General features: G+C 41.7%; 1 protein-coding gene across 2 annotated transcripts in view; it reads right to left on the reverse strand.

Annotated features, from left to right (window-relative positions):
• The window catches only part of FIG4 (FIG4 phosphoinositide 5-phosphatase), a 744221-nt gene that overhangs the window by 493815 nt on the left and 224616 nt on the right, over positions 1-25790 (reverse strand). For both annotated transcript variants that reach the window (XM_073576032.1, XM_073576033.1), the window contains exons 5-6: positions 24829-24985; positions 13834-13884 (exon numbers count right to left, since the gene is read on the reverse strand). In XM_073576032.1, coding sequence (XP_073432133.1) covers positions 13834-13884; positions 24829-24985 — 208 coding nt within the window. The remainder of the gene's footprint in view (positions 1-13833; positions 13885-24828; positions 24986-25790) is intronic.

A 25790-nucleotide genomic window follows, 5' to 3' on the forward strand; every position in this document is an offset into this window, starting at 1 on the left:
GTGCAATTTGTCCTGAGTACGCTGATACCTGATATGTGGGGGGAACCACTGTTTCGGCGCATGGCAGAGCTCAGAATGGAAGGAGCGCCGTTTGACTTTTTCAATGCAAAATTGGCTGGAATTCAGATCGGACGCCATGTCACGTTTGGCGAGCCCCTGATGTACCTAAACAGTGGAAACCCCCCCAAGTGACCCCATTTTGGAAACTAGACCCCCCAAGGAACTTATCTAGATATGTGGTGAGAACTTTGAACCCACAAGGGCTTCACAGAAGTTTATAACGTACAGCGGTACAATTAAAAAAATCATATTTTTTCCACAAAAATGATCTTTTCACCCCCAATTTTTATTTTTCCAAGGGTAACAGGACCCTAAAAGTTATTGTGCAATTTGTCCTGAGTACGCTGATACCCCATATGTGGGTGTAAATGACTATTTGGGCGCATAGCAAAGCTCGGAAGGGAAGCAGCGCCATTTGACGTTTTTGGCTAGAATTGAGATCGGACACCATGTCGCGATTGGAAAACCCCTGATGTACCAAAACAGTGGAAACCCCCCACAAATGACACCATTTTGGAATCTAGACCCCCCAAGGAACTTATCTAGATGTGTGGTGAGAACTTTGAACCCCCAAGGGCTTCACAGAAGTTTATAACGTACAGCAGTACAATTAAAAAATCATATTTTTTCCACAAAAATGATCTTTTCACCCTCAATTCTTATTTTTCCAAAAGTAACAGGACCCTAAAAGATATTGTGCAATTTATCCTGAGTACGCTGATACCCCACATGTGGGGGTAAACCACTATTTGGGCGTATGGCAGAGCTCGGAAGGGAAGCAGCGCCATTTGACGTTTTTGGCTGGAATTGAGATCGGACACCATGTCGCGTTAGGAAAGCCCCTGATGTACCAAAACAGTAGAAACCCCCCACAAATGACACCATTTTGGAAACTAGACCCCCCAAGGAACTTATCTAGATGTGTGGTGAGCACTTTGAACCCCCCAGTGCTTCACTGAAGTTTATAACGTCCGGGCGTGAAAATAAAAAAATCGTATTTTTTCCACAAACATGATCTTTTAGTCCCCATTTTTTTATTTTCCCAAGGGTAACAGGAGAAATTGGACCCCAAAAGTTGTTGTCCAATTTGTCCTGAGTACACTGATACCTCATATGTGGGAGAAAACTACTGTATGGGCACACGTCGGGGCTCGGAAGGGAAGTAGTGACGTTTTGGAATGCAGACTTTGATGGAATGGTCTGCGGGTGTCATGTTGCGTTTGGAGAGCCCCTGATGTACCTAAATAGTGGAAACCCCCCACAAGTGACCCCATTTTGGAAACTAGACCCCCTAATGAACTTATCTAGATGTGTGGTGAGCACTTTGAACCCCCCAGTGCTTCACAGAAGTTTATAACGACCGGGCGTGAAAATAAAAATATCGTATTTTTTCAACAAACATCATCTTTTAGTCCCCATTATTTTATTTTCCCAAGGGTAACAGGAGAAATTGGACCCCAAAAGTTGTTGTCCAATTTGTCCTGAGTATGCTGATACCTCATATGTGGGAGAAAACTACTGTATGGGCACACGTCGGGGCTCGGAAGGGAAGTAGTGACGTTTTGGAATGCAGACTTTGATGGATTGGTATGCGGGTGTCATATGCGTTTGGAGAGCCCCTAATGTACCTAAACTATTGAAACTCCCCACAAGTGACCCCATTTTGGAAACTAGACCCCCCACCGAGCTTATCTAGATGTGTGGAGAGCACTTTGAACCCCCAAGTGCTTCACAGAAGTTTATAACGCCTGGACGTGAAAATAAAAAAAACATTTTTTTCCGCAAAATTATATTTTTGCCCCCAATTTTTTATTTTCCTAAGGGTAACAGGAGAAATTGGACCCCAAAAGTTGTTTTGTAATTTGTCCTGAGTAGGCTGATACCCTACATGTGGGGGTAAAACACTGTTTGGGCACATGGCAGAGCTTGAAAGGGAAGGAGCACCATTTGACTTTTTCAACGCAGAATTGGCTGGAATTGAGATCAGACGCCATGTTGCCTTTGGAGAGCACCTGATGTGCCCAAACAGTGGAAACCCCCAATTATAACTCCAACCCGAACCTCAACACACCCCTAACCCTAATCTGAGCCCTAGCCCTAACCCTAGCCCTAACCCTAACCCTAGCCCTAACCCTAGCCCTAACCCTAGCCCTAACCCTAACCCTAGCCCTAACCCTACCCTAACCCTAACCCTAGCGGGAAAATGGAAATAAATACATTTTCTTTTAGTTTTATTATTTTTCCCTAACTAAAAGACGCTTTTTATTGTAAAAATAGTTTTTGCATCACCACATATTGTGAGCTATAATTTTTCCGTATTTTGACCCACCGAGTCATGTGAGGTCTTATTTTTTGCGGGACGAGTTGACGTTTTTATTGGTACCATTTTCGGGCACGTGACATTTTTTGATCGCTTTTTATTCCGATTTTTGGGACGCAGAATGAACAAAAACCAGCGTTTCATGAATTTCTTTTGGGGAGGTGCGTTTACACCGTTCCGCGTGCGGTAAAATTGATAAAGCGGTTTTATTCTTCGGGTCAGTACGGTTACAGCGATACCTCATTTAGGTCGTTTTTTTATGTTTTGTCGGTTTTTTGCAATGAAAACTATTTTATATAAAAAATAATTATTTTTGTATCGCTTTATTCTGCGAGCTATAACTTTTTTATTTTTTTGCGGATGATGCTGTGTGGTGGATCGTTTTTTGCGGGACAAGATGACGTTTTCAGCGGTACCATGCATATTTATATGCGTCTTTTTGATCGCGCGTTATTGCACTTTTTGTTCGGTGGTATGATAATAAATCATTATTTTTTGCTTCGTTTTTTATTTTTATTTTTTAAGGGGTTCGCTAAAGGGGTTAACTAATGGGACAGTTTTATAGGGCAGGTCATTACGGACGCGGCGATACCAAATATGTGTACTTTTATTGTTTTTGTTTTTTTTTTTTTTTTGAAAAAATGGATTTATTGGGGAATATTTTTTTTTTTTTACTGATTTATTTAGCGATTTTTTTTAAATTATTTTTAACACTTTTTTTTTTTTTTTTTTTTTACTTTATTACCTTGTCCCAGGTGGGACATCACTGTCCTGTGACAGATCGCTGATCTGTCACATCACAGATCACTGTGACAGATCAGCGATCTGTCACAGGCACTGCTGCAGACTTCCTCATGCCTGCGCTTTGCAGGCAGTGAGGAAGTCAGCTCCCTGCAGGCCCCCGTCGCCATCTTGGATCCGGGGGCCTGTAGGGAAAGAGCCCCCCGCAGCAGCGCTGCACATTGCGCTGCCGTGGGGGGCTCAGGGAAGCACGGAGGGAGCCCCCTCCCTGTCGATGCTTCCCTTTAACCCCCGGTACACCGCGATCGCGTTTGATCGCGGTGTGCAAGGGGTTAACGTGTCGGGGGCGGTCCGTGACCGCCCCTGACACATTGTGCCGGGTGTCAGCTATGATAATTAGCTGACACTCGGCCGCGATCAGCGGCGCTCACCACGTGGGCGCCGCTGATCGCGATGACGTAATATTCCGTCCATGGTAATTAGGTCCATGGTCACATGGACGGAATATTACGTCAATTGTAGGTAAGGGGTTAAACCAGAGAGTTATGTGACACAAAATAGTTAATAAATAACATTTCTCACATGTCTACTTTACATCAGCACAATTTTGGAAACAAATTTTTTTTTTTTGTTAGGAAGTTATAAGGGTTAAAATTTGACCAGCAATTTCTCATTTTTACAACAAAATTTACAAAACCATTTTTTTAGGGACCACCTCACATTTGAAGTCACTTTGAGGGGTCTATATGGCAGAAAATACCCAAAAGTGACACCATTCTAAAAACTGCACCCCTCAAGCTGATCAAAACCACATTCAAAAAGTTTATTAACCCTTCAGGTGTTTCACAGCAGCAGAAGCAACATGGAAGGAAAAAATGAACATTTAACTTTTTAGTCACAAAAATGATCTTTCCGCAACAATTTTTTCCCAAGGGTAAAAGGAGAAAGTGGACCCCAAAAGTTGTTGTCCAATTTGTCCTGAGTACGTTGAAACTCCATATGTGGGGGGGGGACCTCTGTTGGGGTGCACGGTAGGACTCAGAAAGGAAGGAGCGCCATTTGACTTTTTGAATGGAGAATTAGCTCCAATCGTTAGCGGACACCATGTCGCATATGGAGAGCCCCTGTGTGCCTAAACATTGGAGTGACCCCACAAGTGACCCCATTTTTGAAACTAGACCCACCAAGGAAATTATCTAGATGTGTGGGGAGCTGTTAGGAACGGTGGAACGCACAAAATAAAATAATAAAGTGCGTTCGCCGCTCGGGGTCCACCGTGCAGTAGGTGGTATAACTGCTGCTAAGTGGTGGCAGACAAGCAATATAGCGGTATGATGCACACGGGTTAAACTTCACCTGGAGTGCGCAGAGCTGCCTCTGTTCACACACAGAGGTGCCGCAACAAAAAACATACAAGCGCTGAACCGGTTAGTGACACAGGCTTCAGGTAGATGCACACACAGTATCTGGTCACAGGAGCAGGACCCAAGACAGAGGAGCTGCGTCCCTCTAGACCTACTGTGTGTGCGGCGTCGCTTCTGCGGAAGCCAAGGAGGGCTGCAACTGCAGCGCGGCGTAGGACACTGCCGCTCGACGACAAAGCCAGAAAGCAAGCGCGATGTCGGACGCTAGCGTAGCGGTGCGGTGAGCACAGTGGCTTAAGGCTTGCCACTGACTGGCGCTGACTGCTAAACTAATTCCCTATCCACATGCGTATTATCAGATGGAAGGGGTTTCAAATGAGTCAGTCACCAGAATCATGCATCCGTCACCATTCACACATAGCAAGAATAGTCTATACTAGCGCATGGCGGGACGGCAGGGCCGTGAAAATAAAAAATCATTTTTCACAAAATAAAATTTTTACCCCCAATTTTTTATTTTCCCAAGGGTAACAGGAGAAATTAGACCCCCAAAGTTGTTGTGCAATTTTTCCTGAGTACGCTGATACCCCATATGTTGAGGTAAATCACTGTTTGGGCACATGTCGGGGCTCGGAAGGGAGGGAGCACTGACTTTTTGAACACAAAATTGCCTTGAATCAATGGTGGCGCCATGTTGCGTTTGGAGACCCCCTGATGTGCCTAAATAGGGGAAACCCCTCAATTCTAATTAAACCCTAACCCCAACACACCCCTAACCACAACCCTAATGCACCCCTAACCCTAATCTCAACCATAACCCTAACCACAAGCCTAACCCTAACCCTAATCCCAACTCAACCCTAATTCCAACCCAAAACCTAATCCAAACCCTAATTCCAACCCTAATTCTAACCCTAATTCCAACCCTAATTCCAACCGTAACCCTAATTCTATCCCTAACGGAAAAATAAAAATAAAGATTTTCTTTATTTTATTTTTTTCCCTACCTATAGGGGTGATAACGGGGGGTTTATTTACTTTTTTTTTATTTTGATCACTATGATAGGGTTTATCAGTGATCAAAATGTAACTGGAATGAATCTGCCGGCCGGCGGATTCGGCGGGCGCACTGCGCATGCGCCTGCCATTTTGGAAGATGGCGGCGCCCATGGAATATTCAGGAGGGACACCGGGACTCAGGTGGTACCGGGGAAAGGAGGATCGGAAGGTGGGGGGAGTGGAGGGCAGGGGAGGGGGAGCAAATACTGATGCAGCGGCAAATTGCCCCCGTCAGTCGGTGGCGGGGGACCATTGCTCCCGCCAATCAGTGGGGGAGTCAGATTGCAGTCTCCAGCCATAGCCGATGATATTACAGCATGGGCCATGGCTGGATTGTAATATTTCACCAAATTTCATTGGTGAAATATTACAATTGCTCTGATTGGCTGTTGAAAGCGAAACAGCCAATCAGAGCGATCGTAGCCACAGGGGGCAAAGCCACCCCTCCTGGGGTCAAGCACAGGTCCTCCTGTACCTGCGGGTCGGGTGACCTTTCAGTGACCCTGGTCACTGGACCCTCAGGAACGCAATCTCCCCATGACGCCACATAGGCGTCACAGGTCGGATTGGCACGACTTTACATGACGCCTACCTTTTTGGAAGTGCATTGAGCAGCCAGGGTGGTGTACTGTTAAAAGTGGAAAAAAAACTCTTAAATCTTCTGCCTGAGCAAGTGTGAACGAGCTGAGTGTGACCTGAGCGTAAGTGTGTACTGTGGTAAGTGTGTGACTTGTGATTCAGTGAAGAGGTATTTGTTTGGGGGGCTTGGGGGCTTGTTTACCCTATTCTCTCTCTCTACAGGGGTAATCTCTTATTTTACTATCTGTGTTTTTAAGGGTTAACTATATTGTATTTAAATCTTGAGGTGTAACTATATTCACAAGGGGTTAATTAAGGGTGGGAGTTCATAATTAAGGGTTTATAAGGGGCAGCTGGTTGGGGCTCAACTCCTTTTGGAAGTGCATTGAGCAGCAGGGTGATGCGCTGGTAAAAGGGGAAAAAAAACCCTTTTAAATCTTCTGCCTGAGCGAGTGTGAACGAGCTGAGTGTGACCTGAGCGTAAGTGCGAACTGTGGTAAGTGTGTGTCTTGTGATTCAGTGACTTGGATTCAGAGAGTTTCCAAGGGCGGTATTACTGAATTACTGTTATATTTTATTAATACTTTTTATTTTATTTTTGCTTATCTTTTCTGTCTGGTGCAATCCCCATTAGGATGTGCTCCACTATTGCCAATGCCATCCAGTGCACGTCTTGCCGCCTGTATGAAATCCTTGAACAGCCGGTCGAGGGTGCATACTGCTGTGCAAGATGTGAGCACTTTGTGCATTTGGAAGCCCAGATACTGGATCTAAATGTGCAGCTGGCAACACTGAGACCCATAGACAATATGGAAACGAGTCTTCTGATCACTGAGCAGACACTCAATGGGATAGATAAGGGGGATGCTAGGTTGGAGCTGCAGGACAATGATGCAGCTAGCTGGGTGACAGTTAGAAGGCGGGGTAGAGGGAAGAGCACCAGGGAGGCTAGTCCTGATCTGGCACACCCCAATAAGTTTGCTAAGTTGGCAGATGAGGGGCGTGTTAGTTCAGGAGTAGCACTGCTTCAGCAAGGCATGCCCTCTGAAAGCCGGAGAAGTGTCTGCTCCAGTAAGGGGGAAAATAGGAGAGCAGGGCAGGCCAGACAGGTTCTGGTAGTGGGAGACTCAATTATTAGGGGAACAGATAGGGCAATCTGTCACAAAGACAGGGATCGTCGAACGGTGTGCTGACTACCTGGCGCTCGAGTCCGACACATCGCTGATCGGGTTGACAGATTACTGGGAGGGGCTGGTGAGGATCCAGCGGTCATGGTGCACATTGGCACAAATGACAAAGTTAGAGGTAGGTGAAAGGTCCTTAAAGATGATTTCAGAGAATTAGGCTGCAAGCTTAAAGCTAGGACCTCCAAGGTGGTATTTTCAGAAATACTTCCTGTACAACGTGCCACACCAGAAAGGCAACGGGAGATTAGGGAGGTTAATAAGTGGCTCAGGAATTGGTGTAGGAAGGAGGGGTTTGGGTTCCTGGAGAACTGGGCCGACTTCTCATTTGGCTACAGGTTCTATGCTAGGGACGGGCTGCACCTCAATGGGGAGGGTGCAGCTGTGCTGGGGGAGAAAATGGCTAGAAGGTTGGAGGAGTGTTTAAACTAGGGAGGGGGGGTATTCATTTTATAGGAGGAGAAGACAGTGCAGATAGAGACCTGGGCACAAATAATGAAATTGGGGGTGGGGGTGCCATGGGGGGTGGGGTTAGAACAGTTAATACATTAAATAAGAATAGAGGTACAGATAGAGGTACAGAGAGATACATAAAGTGCATGTATACTAATGCCAGAAGCCTCGCCAACAAAATGGAGGAATTGGAGTTAATGTTGTTGGAACATAATTATGACATGGTGGGGATATCAGACATGGCTGGACGAGAGCCATGACTGGGCGGTTAATTTACAGGGCTATAGTCTGTTCAGAAATGACCGTACAAATAAGCGAGGGGGAGGCGTGTGTTTATATGTAAAATCATCATTAAAACCCATCCTGTGTGATAATATATATGAATCTAATGAAAATGTAGAGTCCCTGTGGGTAGAAATAAGGGGAGGGGGAAAAATAATAAATTACTGATAGGGGTTTGTTATAAGTCTCCAAAAATAATGGAAGCAACAGAGAATATCCTCATAAAGCAAATAGATGAAGCGGCGACTCAAGGAGAAGTCATTAATATGGGGGGACTTCAACTACCCTGAAATACATTGGGGAGCCGAAACCTGCAGTTCCAGCAAAGTTAATAGGTTTTTGACAACTATGAGAGACAATTACCTTTCACAACTGGTTCAGGACCCAACAAGAGGGGGCACTGCTAGACCTAATATTAACCAACAGGCCAGACCGTATATCAAATATAAGGGTTGAGGGTCACTTGGGTAATAGTGATCACAAAATAATAAGTTTTCATGTATCCTTTAATAAGATGTGTAGTAGAGGGGTTACAAGGACACTAAACTTCAGGAAGGCAAATTTCCCACGGATGAGAGATGATCTTGGTGCAATTAACTGGGACGATATCCTGAGACATAAAAATACACAAAGAAAATGGGAGACGTTTATTAGCATCCTGAATAGGAACTGTGCACAATATATACCGTCTGGGAATAAACATGCTAGAAATAGGAGGAGACCACTATGGTTAAATAGAGATGTAAGGGGAGCAGTAAGTGACAAAAATAAAGCATTTAGAGAATTAAAGCAAGTAGGTAGTAGTGAGGCATTAAATAAACACAGAAAATTAAATAAATTCTGTATAAAGCAAATCAAAATAGCAAAGATTGAGACAGAGAGACTCATTGCCAGAGAAAGTAAAAATAATCCCAAAATATTCTTTAACTACATAAATAGTAAGAAGCTAAAAAATGATAGTGTTGGTCCCCTTAAAATGGGTGAAATGGGTGAAATGGTGGATGAGGATGAGGAAAAAGCCAATATGCTAAATGACTTTTTTTCAACAGTATTTACACAAGAAAATCCCATGACGGATAACATGATCAGGGATAAAAATTCTCCATTAAATGTCACCTGCTTAACCAGCAAGAAGTAAGGCGGCGTCTAAAAATCACTAAAATTGACAAATCCCCGGGCCCGGATGGGATACACCCCCGAGTACTGCAGGAATTAAGCACAGTCATAGATTGACCATTATTTTTAATCTTTAAAGATTCCATAATAACAGGGTCTGTACCACAGGACTGGCCTATAGCAAATGTGGTGCCAATATTCAAAAAGGGGACAAAAACTGAACTTGGAAATTATAGGCCAGTAAGTTTAACCTCAACTGTGGGTAAAATCCTGGAGGGTTTTCTAAGAGATACTATACTGGAGCATCTGGAGAAGAATAACCTCATGACCCAATATCAACATGGGTTTACAAGGGACCATTCCTGTCAGACTAATCTGATAAGCTTTTATGAAGAGGTACTGTAAGTTCCGGACTGGACCAATGGAATGCAGTGGACGTGGTGTACATGGGCTTTTCAAAAGCTTTTGATACGGTGCCACACAAAAGGTTGATACATAAAATGAGAACAATGGGGATAGGGGAAAATATGTGTAAGTGGGTTAAGAGCTGGCTCAGGGATAGGAAACAAAGGGTGGTTAATAATGGAGCACACTCGGACTGGGTCACAGTTAGCAGTGGGGTACCACAGGGGTCAGTTTTGGGTCAGCTTCTTTTTAACATATTTATTAATGACCTTGGAGGGGGCATAGAGAGTAGAATTTCAATATTTGCAGATGACACGAAACTCTGCAGGGTAATCAATACAGAGGAGGACAGTTTTATATTACAGGAGGACTTATGTAAACTAGAAGCTTGGGCTGATAAATGGCAAATGAGCTTTAATGGGGATAAATGTAAGGTCATGCACTTGGGTAGAACGAACAAGATGTATAATTATGTGCTTAATTGTAAAACATTGGGCAAAACTGTCACTGAAAAAGACCTGGGTGTATGGGTGGATGACAAACTCACATTTAGTGGCCAGTCTCAGGTAGCTGCTGCAAAGGCAAATAAAATAATAAAAGAGGCATAGATGCTCATGAGGAGAACATAATTTTACCTCTATAGAAGTCACTAGTGCGACCACACTTAGAATACTGTGCACAGTTCTGGTCTCCGGTGTATAAGAAAGACATAGCTGAACTGGAGCGGGTGCAGAGAAGAGCGACCAAGGTTATTAGTGAACTAGGGGGTCTGCAACACCAAGACAGGTTATTACACTTGAGTTTATTTAGTTTGGAAAATCGAAGGCTTCGGGGTGATCTTATTACAATGTATAAATATATGCGGGGACAATACCAAGACCTTTCTAATGATCTTTTTACTCTTAGACCTGTGACAGGGACAAGGGGGCATCCTCTACGTCTGGAGGAAAGAAGGTTTAAGCATACTCACAGATGCGGATTCTTTACTGTAAGAGCAGTGAGACTATGGAACTCTCTGCCATATGATGTTGTAATGAGTGATTCCCTACTAAAATTTAAGAAGGGACTGGATGCCTTTCTTGAAAAGTATAATATTACAGGGTATATACACTAGTTTCCTTAATACTGCGTTGATCCAGGGAGCTAGTCTGATTGCCGTATGTGGAGTCGGGAAGGAATTTTTTTCCCCAATGTGAAGCTTACTGTTTGCCACATGGGTTTTTTTGCCTTGCTCTGGATCAACATGTTAGGGCAAGTTAGGATAGGATATGGGTTGAACTAGATGGACTTAAAGTCTTCCTTCAACCTTAATAACTATGTTACTATGTTACGTGGCGTCAAAGGTCGGGAAGGGGTTAAGATTAGTCCTTGAATCCCTTCCTGACATGGCAATTTTCATTCATGTACTTTAGCCTTTTCCTCCTTTTCTTCCAATATTATTATTATTTATTTATATGGCATCCATGGTGCTGTACATGAGAAGGGGTTACATACAAATTACAGATATCGGTTACAGTAAAACTAACAATAACAGGCTGATACAGAGGGGAGGACCCCGCTCTTGCGGGCTAACATTCTACAGGATGGTGGGGAAGGAAACAGTAGGTTGGGGGGGTTGCAGCAGCTCCGATGTTGGTGAGACGGTAACTCTGGTAATGGTGAGGAGGCAGCGGGGTCATTGCAGGCTGTAAGCTTTCTTGAAGAGATGGGTTTTCAGGTTCCGTCTGAAGGATCCGAATGTGGTTGATAGTAGGATATGTTGGGGCATGAAATTCCAGAGGATGGGGGATAGTCGGGAGAAGTCTTGGAGGCGATTAGGTGAGGAGCGAATAAGTGTGGAGGAGAGAAGGAGGTCTTGGGAGGACGGGAGATTACTTGAGAGAAGATATCGGGAGATTAGTTCAGAGATATATTGGAGACAGGTTATTGATGGCTTTGTAGGTCAGTAACCATAACTATTTTATTTTTTTTGTTAACATAGCCACATGAGGGCTTGTTTTTAGCAAGACAAGCTGTACTTTTGAATGGCACCATTCATTTTATCATGTAATGTATTGGAAAGTGCGACAAAAATTTCAACTGCAGTAAAAATTGCAATAAAAAAAAGCACAATTTTGCAAGTTTTTTTTTTTTTGTTCTTACAGCATTCATTATATGACAAAAAAGACCTGTCAATATGATTCTCCAGGACAATATGATTATGGTGATACAAATATGCAAGTTGTTTTCTTATCTGCCCACATACGATGTGCCAGTACGCCAAATATTGCAAAGGGGTTAAGTATTATTTGCCTATCATTAAGTTCTCTCAGTGAGAGAAACAAAATTAGAATCTTGTGGGTGTGATTTCTTTTAATGGCTAACAAATAGTAGTAAATGATGTTACAAGGCAAGCTTTCGGGAGTGCTTACGTCCCTTCATCAGGCTGATATCACAGAAATGTTTAGCCACAGGTAAACATTTACAGGTTTTTTTGTCAGTAATTACAGACAATTACAGGCAAAAAAACCCATTTACCTGTGGCTAAACATTTCTGTGATCCAAGACACAACATAAACAATATGAAAGTTGTCATTTTAAAAGGCAATTTTAAATCACAGAAACACAGGAGAGTGTGGGAGTACAAATTCATTACAATCTTTGATTCTATGCACACAGGACTCAATTTGTCAGAAGGTTTTATGGTCCATTACCATATCTGAGCTATTTCCTCCAAACAGCCCTTTGATCTCATGGAACTTTCACACCTCTGATGTAATCTTACCTAATTAAGTATTCCCTCTTCAAGCTCAGTATTTGTTTATTGAAATTGTATTGTCTATTGAAATGTCCATGTATCACACCAGCATGTGCTTTAAACTGTATATAATAAATAAGGTTTCTTCAAATATTTTGTTATATAAGCCTGATGAAGGGACGTAAGCAGTCCCGAAAGCTTGCCTTGTAACATCATTTACTACTATTATTTGTTAGCCATTAAAAGGTCTCATACCCACAAGATTCCTATTTTGTTTCTCTCACTAAGAGCACTTTATATATATTTTTTTCTACTGGCTAACACAGTACCAAACCACTTTTTTCGTTTTGCCTATCATTAAAACAGATTTTATTTTTAAATCAAGGAGTAACATATTGGGGAGGAGAGCAACATAACCCTATAAACAGTTTGTAGAATGGATCGTTCTGGCAGATTCCCTTTAAAAGAAATAAATCTAATTTGTGGATTTGTGACAGCATTTGTAGCTGTAAAGAGCAATAAGTTTCTCAGACAGATCACCATGCAATGTCACCAAGCCAAGGTATCAAAGAAGGGCTAGGCGTAAAAGACACAGATTTAGGCTATGTGCCCACGTAGCATTTAAATCCGGACACTGAAAACCGGGCTCCTTCCCAGAAATCGCGTGGTTTTTCCCGCGCAATTTTACCGCGATTATGTTCGCAATTTTGCCGCGATTTTCGCGTGCGATATTCAAGCACTTTCCAAGCGATTTGACGCATCGCTTGGAAAGTGATTGACAGGTTGGTCACACTCGTCAAACATAGTGTTTGACAAGTGTGACCAGGTTTTTACTATTGAGGCCGCCTATGCTGCATCAATAGTAAAAGAAAGAATGTAAAAAATACAGGGAGGGAATAAGTATTGGATCCCTTGCTGATTTTGTAAGTTTGCCCACTGACAAAGACATGAACAGTCTATTTTAAGGGTAGGTTAATTTTAACATTGAGAGATAGAATATCAAAAATAAAATCAAGAAAATCACATTATATAAATTATCTACCGTAAATTTATTTGCATTTTGCAGTGAGAAGTAAGTATTTGATCCCCTACCAACCATTAAGAGTTCTGGCTCCTACAGACCAGTTAGACGCTCCTAATCAACTCGTTACCTGCATTAAAAACAGCTGCCTTACATAGTCAACTTTATAAAAGACTCCTGTCCACCGACTCAATTAATCAGTCAGACTCTAATCTCTACAACATGGGCAAGACCAAAGAGCTTTATAAGGATGTCACTATTAAGCATAGACTAATTATATCCATGACCATGTCAATTAGTGATAGAACAAGAGAGGAAGCTGTGGCTCTGCTGCTTTATTCCCATATTCTTTATCTTTCTCCTAAGCGACAGGAGCATTGAGTGAAAATCATGAATTGCCAGGCATTTAGGGATATAATGGAGAAGTCTAGCTGATATATGCAGAGTCAGGAGAGTTCACACGATCAATGATTCCACTCACTGCGGAAGAAAAAAAACAAACGCTTTATTACCTGAAATAGAAATTGCTGGACAGATCCACATTCTGGAATATTCTTGAATATCTAAAATAAAACAATAAATATTATTATAAAAACATGTAACAAAAAGAGACCAGAGTAAACAGAAATCACAGATATTTAGTGACATAACATGACTGAGCTTCATACACATTATCGGCACAGACAGTCAAAGTATACCTACAATACACATCCAGTTTACACCCTGTAAAGCAGCGGTGTTCACACAGTGCGGTAAAGAAGCAGTGACCCAGGTTAGTCCAAATTATCCCCTTATCCCACGGATGGTTTTGCGTTTTCATTTTTCGCTCCCCTCCTTCCCAGAGCCATAACTTTTTCATTTTTCCGTCAATATGGCCATGTTTTTTGTGGGATGAGTTGTACTTTTGAACGTCATCATTGGTTTTACCATGTTGTGTACTAGAAAATGGGAAAAAATTTCAAGTGCGGTGAAATTGCAAAAAAAGAGAAATCCCACACTTGTTTTCTGTTTGTTTTTTTCACTAGGTTCACTAAATGCTAAAACTGACCTGCCATGATGATTCTCCAGGTCATTACGAGTTCATATTGACACCAAACAAGTCTAAGTTCTTTTTTAAGTGGTGAAAAAAAATTCCAAACTTTGTTAAATTAAAAAAATAAATAAAAATAATTGCGCCATTTTCCGATACCTGTAGCGTCTACATTTTTCGTGATCTCGGGTTGGATGAGGGCTTAATTTTTGCCCGCCGAGCTGACGTTTTTAATGATACCATTTTGGTGCAAATGCGATTTTTTTGATCGCTCATTCTTGCATTTTGATGCAATGTCGCGGGGACAAAAAAAACGTAATTCTGGCGTTTTTACTTTTTTTTACTCGCTATGCCATTTAGTGATCAGGTTAATCCTTTTTCTTATTGATAGAACTGGCGATTCTGAACGCGGCAATACCAAATATGTGTATGTTTCATGTTTTATTGTTTTACGGTGTGCAACATAATCAAGACGTTTACAAACCATGGCACTGTAGCTAATCACTGTGGACGGTAGAAAAAAACTGATGAAAGGTTGCAAAGCAGGATATTTCAGATGGTGGATAAGCAGCCCCAATCAAGATTCAAATGAATTCAAGTTGTCCTGCAGGCTCAGGGTCCTTCAGTGTCAGCGCAAACTGTCGACATTAGAATGAAATGAAACACTATGGCACGAGACCCAGGAGGACCCCAAAGCTCAATGAGATATAAAAAAAGATAGACTGAGTTTCCCAAAATCCGTCTAAGCATTTCTATGGACAGATGAGACCAAGATAGTGCTTTTTGGTAAAGCACATCATTCTACTGTTTACCAAAAATGGAATGAAATCTACAAAGAAAAGAATACAGTACTTACAATCAAATATGGTGGAGGTTCAAAGATGTTTTGGGGTTGTTTTGCTGCCTCTGGCACTAGATGCCTTGACTGTGTTCAAGGCATTATGATTTTGAAGATTACGAAAGGATTTTGGGTGAGAATGTAGTGCCCAGTGTGAGAAACCTGGGAATGCATCCTAGGTAATGGGTCTTCCAGCTGGACAATGACCCAAAACATACTTCAAGAAGCTCTCAGAAATGGATGGAAACAAAGAGCTCGAGAGTTCTGAAGTGGCCAGCAATGAGTCCAGATATAAATCCCACTGAATACCTGTGGCGAGATCTTAAAATTGTTGTTAGGAGAAGGCAACCTTCAAATATGAGAGACCTGGAGGAGTTTGCAGAAGAAGAGTGGTCCAAAATTCCAGTTGAGAGGCGTAAGTAGCTTGTTGATGGTGATATGAAGTGACTGATTTCAGATATTTCTACCAAAGGATGTGAAACCAAATATTAATTTGAGGGTGCCAGAAATTATGTCTAGCCCATTTTTGGGGTAATTGTGAAATTATGTCCAGTTTGACTTTTTTCTCAGTTGTTTTTTTTGCATTAATAATAATACATTTTATTTCTATAGCGCCGACATATTCCGCAGCACTTTACATTTCAGAGGGGACATGTACAGACAATAGTCATTACAGCATAACAATAATCACATAGATCATAACAGATACCAAGAGGAATGAGGGCCCTGCTCGCAAGCTTACAATCTATGAGGAAAAAGGTAGACACGAAAGGTGGGTGGTAACAATTGCCCTGATTGTCTGGACCAGCCATAATGTTAAGTGTGTAACAGTACAGACACAGAGGGCTAATGGATGCATAAAGCATGTGGAAACATAATGCGAGGAATCTGGTTATGGTAAAACTTTTGGCTGTGCCACACAGGGATAAATTAGGTTAATGTGTTTTCGGCAGTAGGCCAGTCTGAATAAATGTGTTTTCAGGGCACGCTTAAAATTGTGGGGATCGGGGACTAATCGTATTGACCTGGGAAGTGCATTCCAAAGAATTGGCGCAGCACGTGTAAAGTCTTGGAGACGGGAGTGGGAGGTTCTGATTATTGAGGATGCTAACCTCAGGTCATCAGCAGAACAGAGGATGCGGGTAGGGTGGTATACTGAAACAAGGCAGGAGATGTAGGGTGGTGCTGAGCCATGGAGGGCTTTGTGGGTGAGGGTAATAAGTTTATACTGAATTCTGGAGCAGATGGGTAGCCAGTGTAATGACTGGTACAAGGTAGAGGCATCGGTGTAACAATTGGTGAGGAATATGATCTGGCTGCAGCATTCAAGACAGATTGGAGAGGGGAGAGTTTGGTAAGAGGGAGACCGATTAGAAGAGAGTTACAATAGTCGAGACGAGAATGAATAAGAGAAATAGTAAGAGTTTTTGCGGAGTCAAAAGTAAGAAAAGGTTGAATTCTAGAAATGTTTTTGAGGTGTAGATAACCAGAGCGAGCCAGTGATCGGATGTGGGGGGCAAAGGAAAGCTCGGAGTCAAGTATGACCCCAAGACAGCGGGCATGTTGCTAGGGAGTAATAGTGGAACCACACAAGGAAATGGCAATGTTGGGTATAGGTACATTAGTAGTGGGAGGAAACACAAGGAGTTCAGTCTTTGACAGGCTCAGTTTCAGATATAGTGAGGACATGATGTTAGACACAGCGTTTAGACAATCGCTGGTGTTTTCTAGAAAGGCTGGCGTGATGTCAGGAGGAGAAGCGTATAATTGGGTGTCATCAGCATATAGAGATGGTACTGGAAACCAAATCTACTGATTGTTTGACCAATGGGGCAGTGTACAAAGAGAAGAGGAGGGGGCCTAGGACTGATCCTTGAGGAACCCCAACAGTAAGGGGAAGATGAGAGGAGGAGGAACCAGCAAAAGATACAGTAAAGGGGCGGTCAGAGAGATAGGAGGAGAACCAGGAGAGAACGGTGTCCTTGAGGCCAATGGAACGGAGCATAGTGAGGAGGAGCTGATGATCCACAGTTTCGAATGCTGCAGAGAGATCCAAGAGAATTAGCATGGAGTAATGACCATTTGATTTAGCTGTTAGTAGATCATTAGAGACTTTAGTGAGGGCAGTTTCAGTAGAGTGTAAAGAGCGGAAACCGGATTGGAGAGGGTTGAGAAGAGAGTTATCAAAGAGATAGCGGATAAGATGGGAGTGGACCAGGCTTAAATGGTGGCGGAAAGGAATAATGTCCTATACTGACTGCAGTAAAAAGGTGTATTGGCTGTCATTAAGGAGTTAAACATCTCAGCTACATACTTTTCCAAAGTTTTATTCTTTTTCAAAACAAAACAAGACAATAACATCGAGTCATTAATTGACGCAACAGACGTTAGATCATACAAAATCAAGTGCAAACATAGCGATCGAAGTAATGAATAAAGTACAATAAACGGTATGTCACAAATCAAGTTGAGGGACCACTTTGTTAAATAAAAATCCTACCAAACTCATACTAACAGGGGAGGGAAGACATGGCCCCATACAGACCATTTCTTGAAGAATTTGTTGAAGTGATCGTTATAAAGAGCGAATTGTAGCTCATGTGATATATGTTGATTGATCAGTTTAATTATGTCATTAGAACTAGGTAAAAAATTGGATTTCCAATGGTATGCTATGGTGTTCTTCGTGACGAGACATATGATTGAAAATAGGTCTCAGTGAATGATCTATTTCATCCAAATTTAATGAAAGCAGGGCAATGCAGGGAGTAAGGTTGAAAGGCTTTCCAATTATTTTGTTGATTATAGTTGGAGATTTGAGACCATAACAATTTAGTCATTGGGCATCCCCAAAAGACATGCAGAATATCCCCTTTTTGGCCGCATCCTCTCCAACAAAGTAGGGAGTTTGAGGAACCTATGTGAGCCAGTCTGTTGGGAGTGTAATACCATCTGGAGATAGTTTTATAGTGGGTCTCCTGTAGTGGGATGGACATTACAGATTGGTAAGCTGAAGAAAGAGCGTCCTCCCAACTTTCAGCAGAGAATGAAGAGTTGAGATCCTTCTCCCAACTCAACATTGAGGGATTTTTAAGTAATAATGTGTCGTTATTAAGATTATCATATATGAAGCTATGGCTCCAAAAGATCTGATGTTCATGATTGTTCAATAACTTTACAGATGCTTCAGAGAAATTGAATTTTAGGTCCAGAAAGGATTGTATGGTGTCTCTGAGGATTTGGTACTCTAGGAAAGAAGATGAGGAAATATTATATTTTCTCTTGAGAAAAAGAAAACTCGAGAATTTGTTTTCGTGGAAGATGTCTCTTAGTTTGAAAATATTGGAATCTGCCCAGATAGGAGACAGAGTACGGTTGATGAGATTTGCTATGAAGGTAAGGGGGAGGTTTTTTTTTAATTTCAATTTGCTGAATTTTTAGTCTTGTTTTTGAGAACTTATTCCAGGCTGTAGCAATGGCCTGGAAGATTGGGTGAGCAATCGTGTTGGGGAGGTTATTGGTAATAGCTTTGATAAGTATGGCTTTGGGGTGTACATTGTTATTCAGAGTAGTTTCCAAATCAAGCCAGGCTGGGCTGTGAGAATCATTTAGCCAGTTAGCACTCTGTTTGATTAAAAGCGTGTTATAGTGAGCTGTGATATTTGGTATGCAAATGCCTCCGTGTATTTTCTTTTTATATAATATTTGTGTTGCAACTCTCGGGTTCTTATGGCCCCATATAAAGGAATTTATCTGTGATTGCATGCTGGTAAGGTGGATAGAAAATATTGGGAGAGGAAGACATCTAAATATGTGAAGAAGTTTAGGAATAGTGAACATTTTCATTGTCAAGACCTTCCCCTACCAGGTTAAGTGTTTAGTTTTGTAGGTGGCATTGTCTTTATTGATGATTTCAGTCATTTTATTAAGATTGGATTCTACCATCTGTGTGAGGATTTTGGAGAGGAGTATACCTAGGTAGGGAAGAGTTTTATTGGTCCAATTAAGAGAAGTAACTGTTTTGATATAAGAGACTGATTTTTCATTAACGTTAATCGGGAGAATATATGATTTTTGGTGGTTAATTTTAAAGTTAGATATGGCAGAGAATTGGTCAATTTCAAGGATAGTTTCAAGGATGGAGATGCAGGGGTCCGTAAGAGTAAGGAATAAGTCGTCGGCATAGAGGCTAATTTTATATTGGCGGTTTTGCGTGTCTATACCTTTGATAGAAGGATGGTTTCTAATTCGTTCTGCTAGGGGCTCCATGGCAAGATTGAAAAGGAGAGGAGAAAGGGGGCAACCTTGCCTAGTGCCGTTTTTTATGAGGAATGTGTCAGATACATGGTTATTGCAAACTACTCTGGCTTTGGGGGATGAGTAAAGAGCCATTATGGAGGTTACTAGTGAATCATTGCATCCAAATTTAGTTAGGGTTTCTCGAAGGAAAGGCCAGCTTAATCTATCGAACGCTTTATCTGCGTCGAGCGATATTAAAGTCATAGGGTGTTTGGTAGCATTGGCCCATTTTATGGAGTTTATCAGTCTCCTTGTGGCATCTGCTGGTTGCCTTCCTTTGATAAAGCCCAACTGATCATTGTGAATAAGCCTAGGGAGAATGGAGCTAAGCCTGTTCGCTAGAATTTTAGAATATAATTTATCATCAGTGTTAAGGAGGGATATGGGTCTAAAATTCTCGATAGCCTCTGGATCTCCTTTGTTTTTAGGTAGAACGGAGATGGAAGCTTCCAACATCTCAGAGGGAAAATGACCTGTATTGGAAGCATGGTTAAAGGCCAAGGTGAGGTGAGGTGAAAGGATAGTGTTGAAAGCTTTATAATACGTATTGGTGAACCCGTCGGGGCCTGGAGATTTGTGGAGGTTGAGCTTGTTGATGGCTTCCTCAATTTCTGATTTGTCTATTGGGGCAGATAAGAACGAAAGGTCATTTTCAGAAAGAAGGGGGAGGTTAATAGATGAGAGGTAACTGGCACTTTCTGCTGTATTCTGAAGCGAAGATGTGGGGTTGGTATTTAAGTTGTAGAGGTTGGCATAAAATTTTGCGAATTCATTTGAAATCTCTTGAGGATGGCAAATTTTGGAGTTTCCTACAAGAGATTTGATTCTGTTTATTTTACTTTGAATTCTGCTATTTTTAATTTTGTTGGCCATGTATTTTGTGGGCTTGTTTAGCGAGGTATAGTAATTGAATTTGGATGATCTCACTGCGGCTTCATAGGGGGCCTGAATTAGATTCCTAAGGTCAATTCTGAGTTTTGATAGGTCCGATTGATGTTGTGGTGATGGCGAGGGCAAACCAATTATAATGTTCTCTATTTTCCGAATTGATTTTTGGATATTGGAAATTTTTAGGTTATTTTCCTTTTTGTTCTTAGAGGAAATCTCTATTAGGATACCTCTTACCAATGCTTTGTGAGCACACCAGTTTGTTAGCGGACTGGTGTCTTCTGGCTTGTTCTCATTAAAATAGTTGTTGATAGCGTTTTGTAAGGTAACTTTATGTATGGGGTTATAGACAATGTTGGCGTTACATCTCCAAAGTTTGGTATTTCTTAGCGGAGGACCTAGAATAATTTTTCCAATAACCGGTGCATGGTCGGACATTGTTCTGTGGCCAATAGAGACATCTTCAAATCCGGTAAGAGAAAAAACATCAGAAACGATGAGGTCGATTCGCGATGTGGATTGGTGGGTATCGGAGAAATGTGAAAATTCTACTGAACAGCTCATTTATATCAAGCCAAGTGTTTAGGTTATCAGTAATGGGTCTAGATAGAGAAGATGAGTCTATCGTGCTGTCTGGGCTGAGGTTAAAATCACCCAGGAGAAACAGATCTCCTCTCCTCACAGATGATATCTTTTTCATCAACTTATTGAGAAACTTATGTTGGCCTCTATTGGATGCGTACAAATTGACTAGTGTGCAGACCTGATTATTCAATTTGCAAACTAATATGTGGAACCTACCCTCCTCGTCACAATGTTCCTCTAAGGCCTCGAAGGGGATAGATCCACTAATCTGCGTTATAACCACTGCTTTCTTGCTAGAATTGCAAAACTCATAAATATGAGTAAACTTGCTGTGTTGAAAGTATGGGTGGTTGTCTCTGAGGAACTTCGACTCTTGAACACATGCAATGTCAACACGTGCATTTATCAACTCTCTCCAAAAAGTGTGTCTTTTCTTAGGGCTGTTTAAGCCTCTAACATTGTAAGATAAGAATTTAAGACTCATATCTGAGGAACGACAGAGACGGACCACTGATATGAGGAGAGAGCTGGTAAATGGTTTAGGTTGGAAGCTAACAAAGCAACTAGACCAATTAATGAAAAGAAATAACTATCAAATGTTATTTCAACTTTTGCTTCAAATTATATATAACGGAACAATTTAAACTGTAAAACTGTTCAAGTAGTTCAAAGCAAAGAAACTACCTCTATAATATCGGGGGTAATTCCGTGAACTAGAATAGGAGGGCAAACCTCCATTATAAGAGACTACAGGCCTGAGTACCTGTGGAAAAAAAAAGGTTAATAAGCAGGCAGGCTGTGTATGATTAGATCAATTATTATGCCTGGAATGACTATTGCTAATTGAATCCAAGAAATCAGCTACTTCCTCTGGAGTGAAGATGGGGATCGTTCTCCCTCTATAGTTCACTAGCAATTTGACGGGAAAACCCCATTTATAGGGTATGTCCTTGTCCCGAAGGGCTGCAGTTATATTATAAAAGGACCGACGTAGTTCCAGCGTTTCCTTGGATAGATCCGGGAAAACTTTGAGATCTTTGTATGGGTCAGCGAAGAATTTGTTGGTCTTGAGATAATTTAGGATCCTTTCCTTAGTTTGATAGAAATGGACTCTAAGAATTGTGTCTCTTGGAAGTTCCTGAGAAATTTTTGCAGGCGAGGGAGCCTGTGTGCTCTGTCTATTATCAAGTCCAATTCGGATAGGTCAGGGATGGCTAGCTTGAAAATTTCTTGGATATGACTTGTAAGATTTTCTTGGAGGATGTTTTCGGGGATCCCCCGGATTTTAATATTATTCCTCCGTCCTCTATCCTCTAGGTCGGCCATTTTGACTCTCAGTTTTTGTACTTCGGTTGATAAGTATTGAATGTCGACTGAGGACTCCTTCGACTTTCGTTCAAGTTTGCACAGTCTTTCTTCATGATTGGCTAGTTGCCTGTCGATGGTCTCACAATATTTTTTAAAGTTATTATCCATTTTTAGGCTCAATAGCTCAAAATTTTTGTTCATAGAATTAAACAGTTTACTGAGCATGTCTTGGCTGGGGTCTTGAGGGCTAGCAGATTGCTGAGATGGTGGATGGTCAGGTCCTGGATCCAGAGCAGATTTTTCAGGTCTAAATTTGGTTTTAGCTGGAGTTGGATTAGGTGATGTGTCGCTTGACACTCCTTCGGAGTCTGAGATCTCCTCTTGATTTGAGCAAGATTCGGCCCGAGCTCCTGGAGTTCTCCTTTTTTTGTTGTAGGAGGTATCCATAGTTTCCGCTGAATAATATGTTGATATCTGTTTTGAATTAGGGGTATTGAATTGAGAAGATAGATTTGTTCTTCTAGTTTGACCTGAAGTAAGAGGAAGGTCCCTTGTAGGAGACCTGGATCTCAATGGACTTAAGGTATTGTCTTGTGGACTAGTTTGATGCCTGTTCCAGGAGGAAATTTCCATCTTTCCTTGATTTTGTGACTTGGGAAGAGATGGGAGTAGAGAGTTTACCTTTGGACTTGGAATTGCTCATAGTGGTAATAAAATTGCGTTGAAATGGAGAAACAGAAATATAAAAGATTTTGCGGCGTCGCAGTAGCGATCTCAAATGGAGTCGCACAGAAATTGTAAAGCGGTAAAGTCTCCGCGGGGATTTTTAGTGCGATACCAAAGGATTGCGATGAGGAAGGAAGGCTTAGTAAAGTCTTGTTTGAGGATGCTTGGTTCCACTGAGTCTCGTTAGGGAACTTGCGAACAGAGTCAGGGTCTAGTGGAGAACAAATAGGGACGCTTGCGTCTCCAGCAGTAAGAGAGATCGCAGGGGGATCGTGGAACCTCGCAAAGGTAGGTCGCAGCTGCATTCCGATTATGGAGCTTGCAGAGGTCACAACTGCGACCCGATTTACGGAGCTTTGTGGCAAAAGAGGGCCTCTCTGCTTACCAGTCAGTCCCGTTCTGTGTCCGCAGTCCTGATGTGTCTGCAGGATGCTGATGGTGTGTGGTCTGGACCAAGAGGGCCTGTATTCTCTGCTCCGGTCAGAGTTGTGATGAGGCTGACAGCTCTGGAAGTTAAGTCGGTCGCTACCAGCTACTTTAGCCCCTGGCTTTGCGGCCTAGCAGCAGGTTTTAGGCCTCAATCCTCTTTGGTGCCCCGGAAGATCAGAGGTCGATTTTTACCGGGCCTGAAGTGATCTCTTGGGTGTCAGAAGAGTGTTATGCACAGATTTAGTGCTGAATGGCCTGTTTTAGCCGCTGTGGAAGTCAGATTAGGGAGGTATACTCTCCAGAGCTCCAAAACCTACATCAACCTCATGTGGGATCTAGGCCACGCCCCCATCTCTGCTACATACAACCCTGGGATTAATGTACTGCCACTGAACTCTGTAACAACGCAAAAGTCTTCTCTAGTATTTGCCCGTCCAAGGGATTACTGTAGGTTTGGTCGATGCCTGAAGAATGCTTCCTACAGGAAGACAAAGTGCCTGCTCTCAGATTTGGTACAGGAGAGATAATGGTATGGAACTGCTTTTTATAGACCTGGGCTAGATCCCTTAGTTCCAGTGAAGTGGTGTATACAATATACAAAAGACATTTTGGACACTTGGATGCTTATAATAATAATCTTTACTTTTATACAGCGCTAACATATTCCGCAGCGCTTTACAGTTTGCACACATCATCACTGTCCCTGATGGGGCTCACAATCTAAATTCCCTATCAGTATGTCTTTTGAATGTGGGAGGAAACCGGAGTACCCAGAGGAAACCCACTCAAACACGGGGAGAGAACATACAAACTCCTTGCAGATGTTGTCCTTGGTGGGATTTGAACCCAGGACCCCAGTGCTGCAAGGCTGCAGTGCTATCCACTGAGCCACCGTGCTGCCCATGCTTCTAACTTTAAGTGAATATTTTAGAAAAGGCCTTTTCCTGCTGACTATGTTTTAGTGTACAAAGTGCCTTGCATGAAGACATGACAAATATCCAGAATCAGCAGAAATCATATGACACTTTACAGAAAACGTTAATCATTTGGGATTATGTAAATAAATAACACTATTCAAAATCTTTTAAAAACATTAATAGTTTTGTCTGTAAAAAAAATTATAACATACCTTACTTACTGTTTAATGAATAGGTTATGATATGGAATTGTTCAATTTTTATGTACAGGGGATGTGTATGTTCATTAGAACCATCAGCAACTCTGACATATTGGTTTTAGTAAATCCATGCATTCTTTATTAAAAACCTATTATGAAGCATTTGGGTCGTGCGTCCCTCAGATGTACCTCCTGAGTAAATTGGGTGTTATCATTTCGCTTTGATATCATGATTTCTGATTACTACAAACGAGGCATTAAAAAAAATTAGTCACGTCATATGTTACCTGGCTTCGTCAGGGTGAGGGATCCGTACAGAATCATGAGGAATGTACAGCATATTCGTGTCCTCTATTTTGTAAATTGCATGACCTCCAATGTCAGCCATTTTTCTTCTCTTAGTAATTAGCACAATGTAGTACCCTTCCAAAAACTGGACAAATCCTGTCAGGAAGAGAATTTTACTCAATAACTTTTAGACTAGACAGACACAACTATCACTTCAATTTCTGATTTGACTGTTTTAGGCCTGTTTCACACTTCCGTTTTTTCAAATCCGTCAAAATCCGTTGTTTTCCGTAAAAAAACGGATCCGCCATTTTTTGCAGGATCCGTTTTTTTTGTCCCATAGACTTCCATTACGGTTACCGCGGATCCGTCAAAAAAACGGATCTGTTGGCATCCGTTTCCGTCAAAAAAACGGAAACGGATCCGTTTGGCGGACACAAAAACGGAAGTGTGAAACAGGCCTTATATGCAAATGTGTGCAGATGTAATTTTTCCCAATTGACGCTGAAATGATTCTCCATAGTCAATTGCTTCATAACATTGTATAACCTTTGGTGGTCTTGAATGGTCAAATTTATGGGAGGATAAAGAATAGTATGTTCTCTGTCAAATTTCATCACATGGCTTAAGATAATTTATAAAGATGGAAAGTGCAGTGAAATGACAATCGTTGGAACCGTGAAACACAGTGAAATCCACAGTGTGTACATTACATAGCAATATTAGACTCATTGACTAATTTTATATGTTGACAGAACCCAAGGGGGAAAAATGAGGGTAGTCACAATGGTATGCGACCTGCCACCTTCACTAAGGCCTGGTTGAAGTGGGTACAAGAAACAGAATATAAACCAGAACTTGCAAAGGAAAATAAAAAATAGGAGGTATTGTCAAAACCTCATTTCATAGATCTCAATGTATGACTTAATATTTGTACAAAACACCATTTGTTTTCTTTATA

The sequence above is a fragment of the Dendrobates tinctorius genome, unplaced genomic scaffold (genome assembly GCF_039654945.1).
Source record: "Dendrobates tinctorius isolate UK_male_01 unplaced genomic scaffold, ASM3965494v1 ptg000046l, whole genome shotgun sequence".
Classification (NCBI taxonomy): domain Eukaryota; kingdom Metazoa; phylum Chordata; class Amphibia; order Anura; family Dendrobatidae; genus Dendrobates; species Dendrobates tinctorius.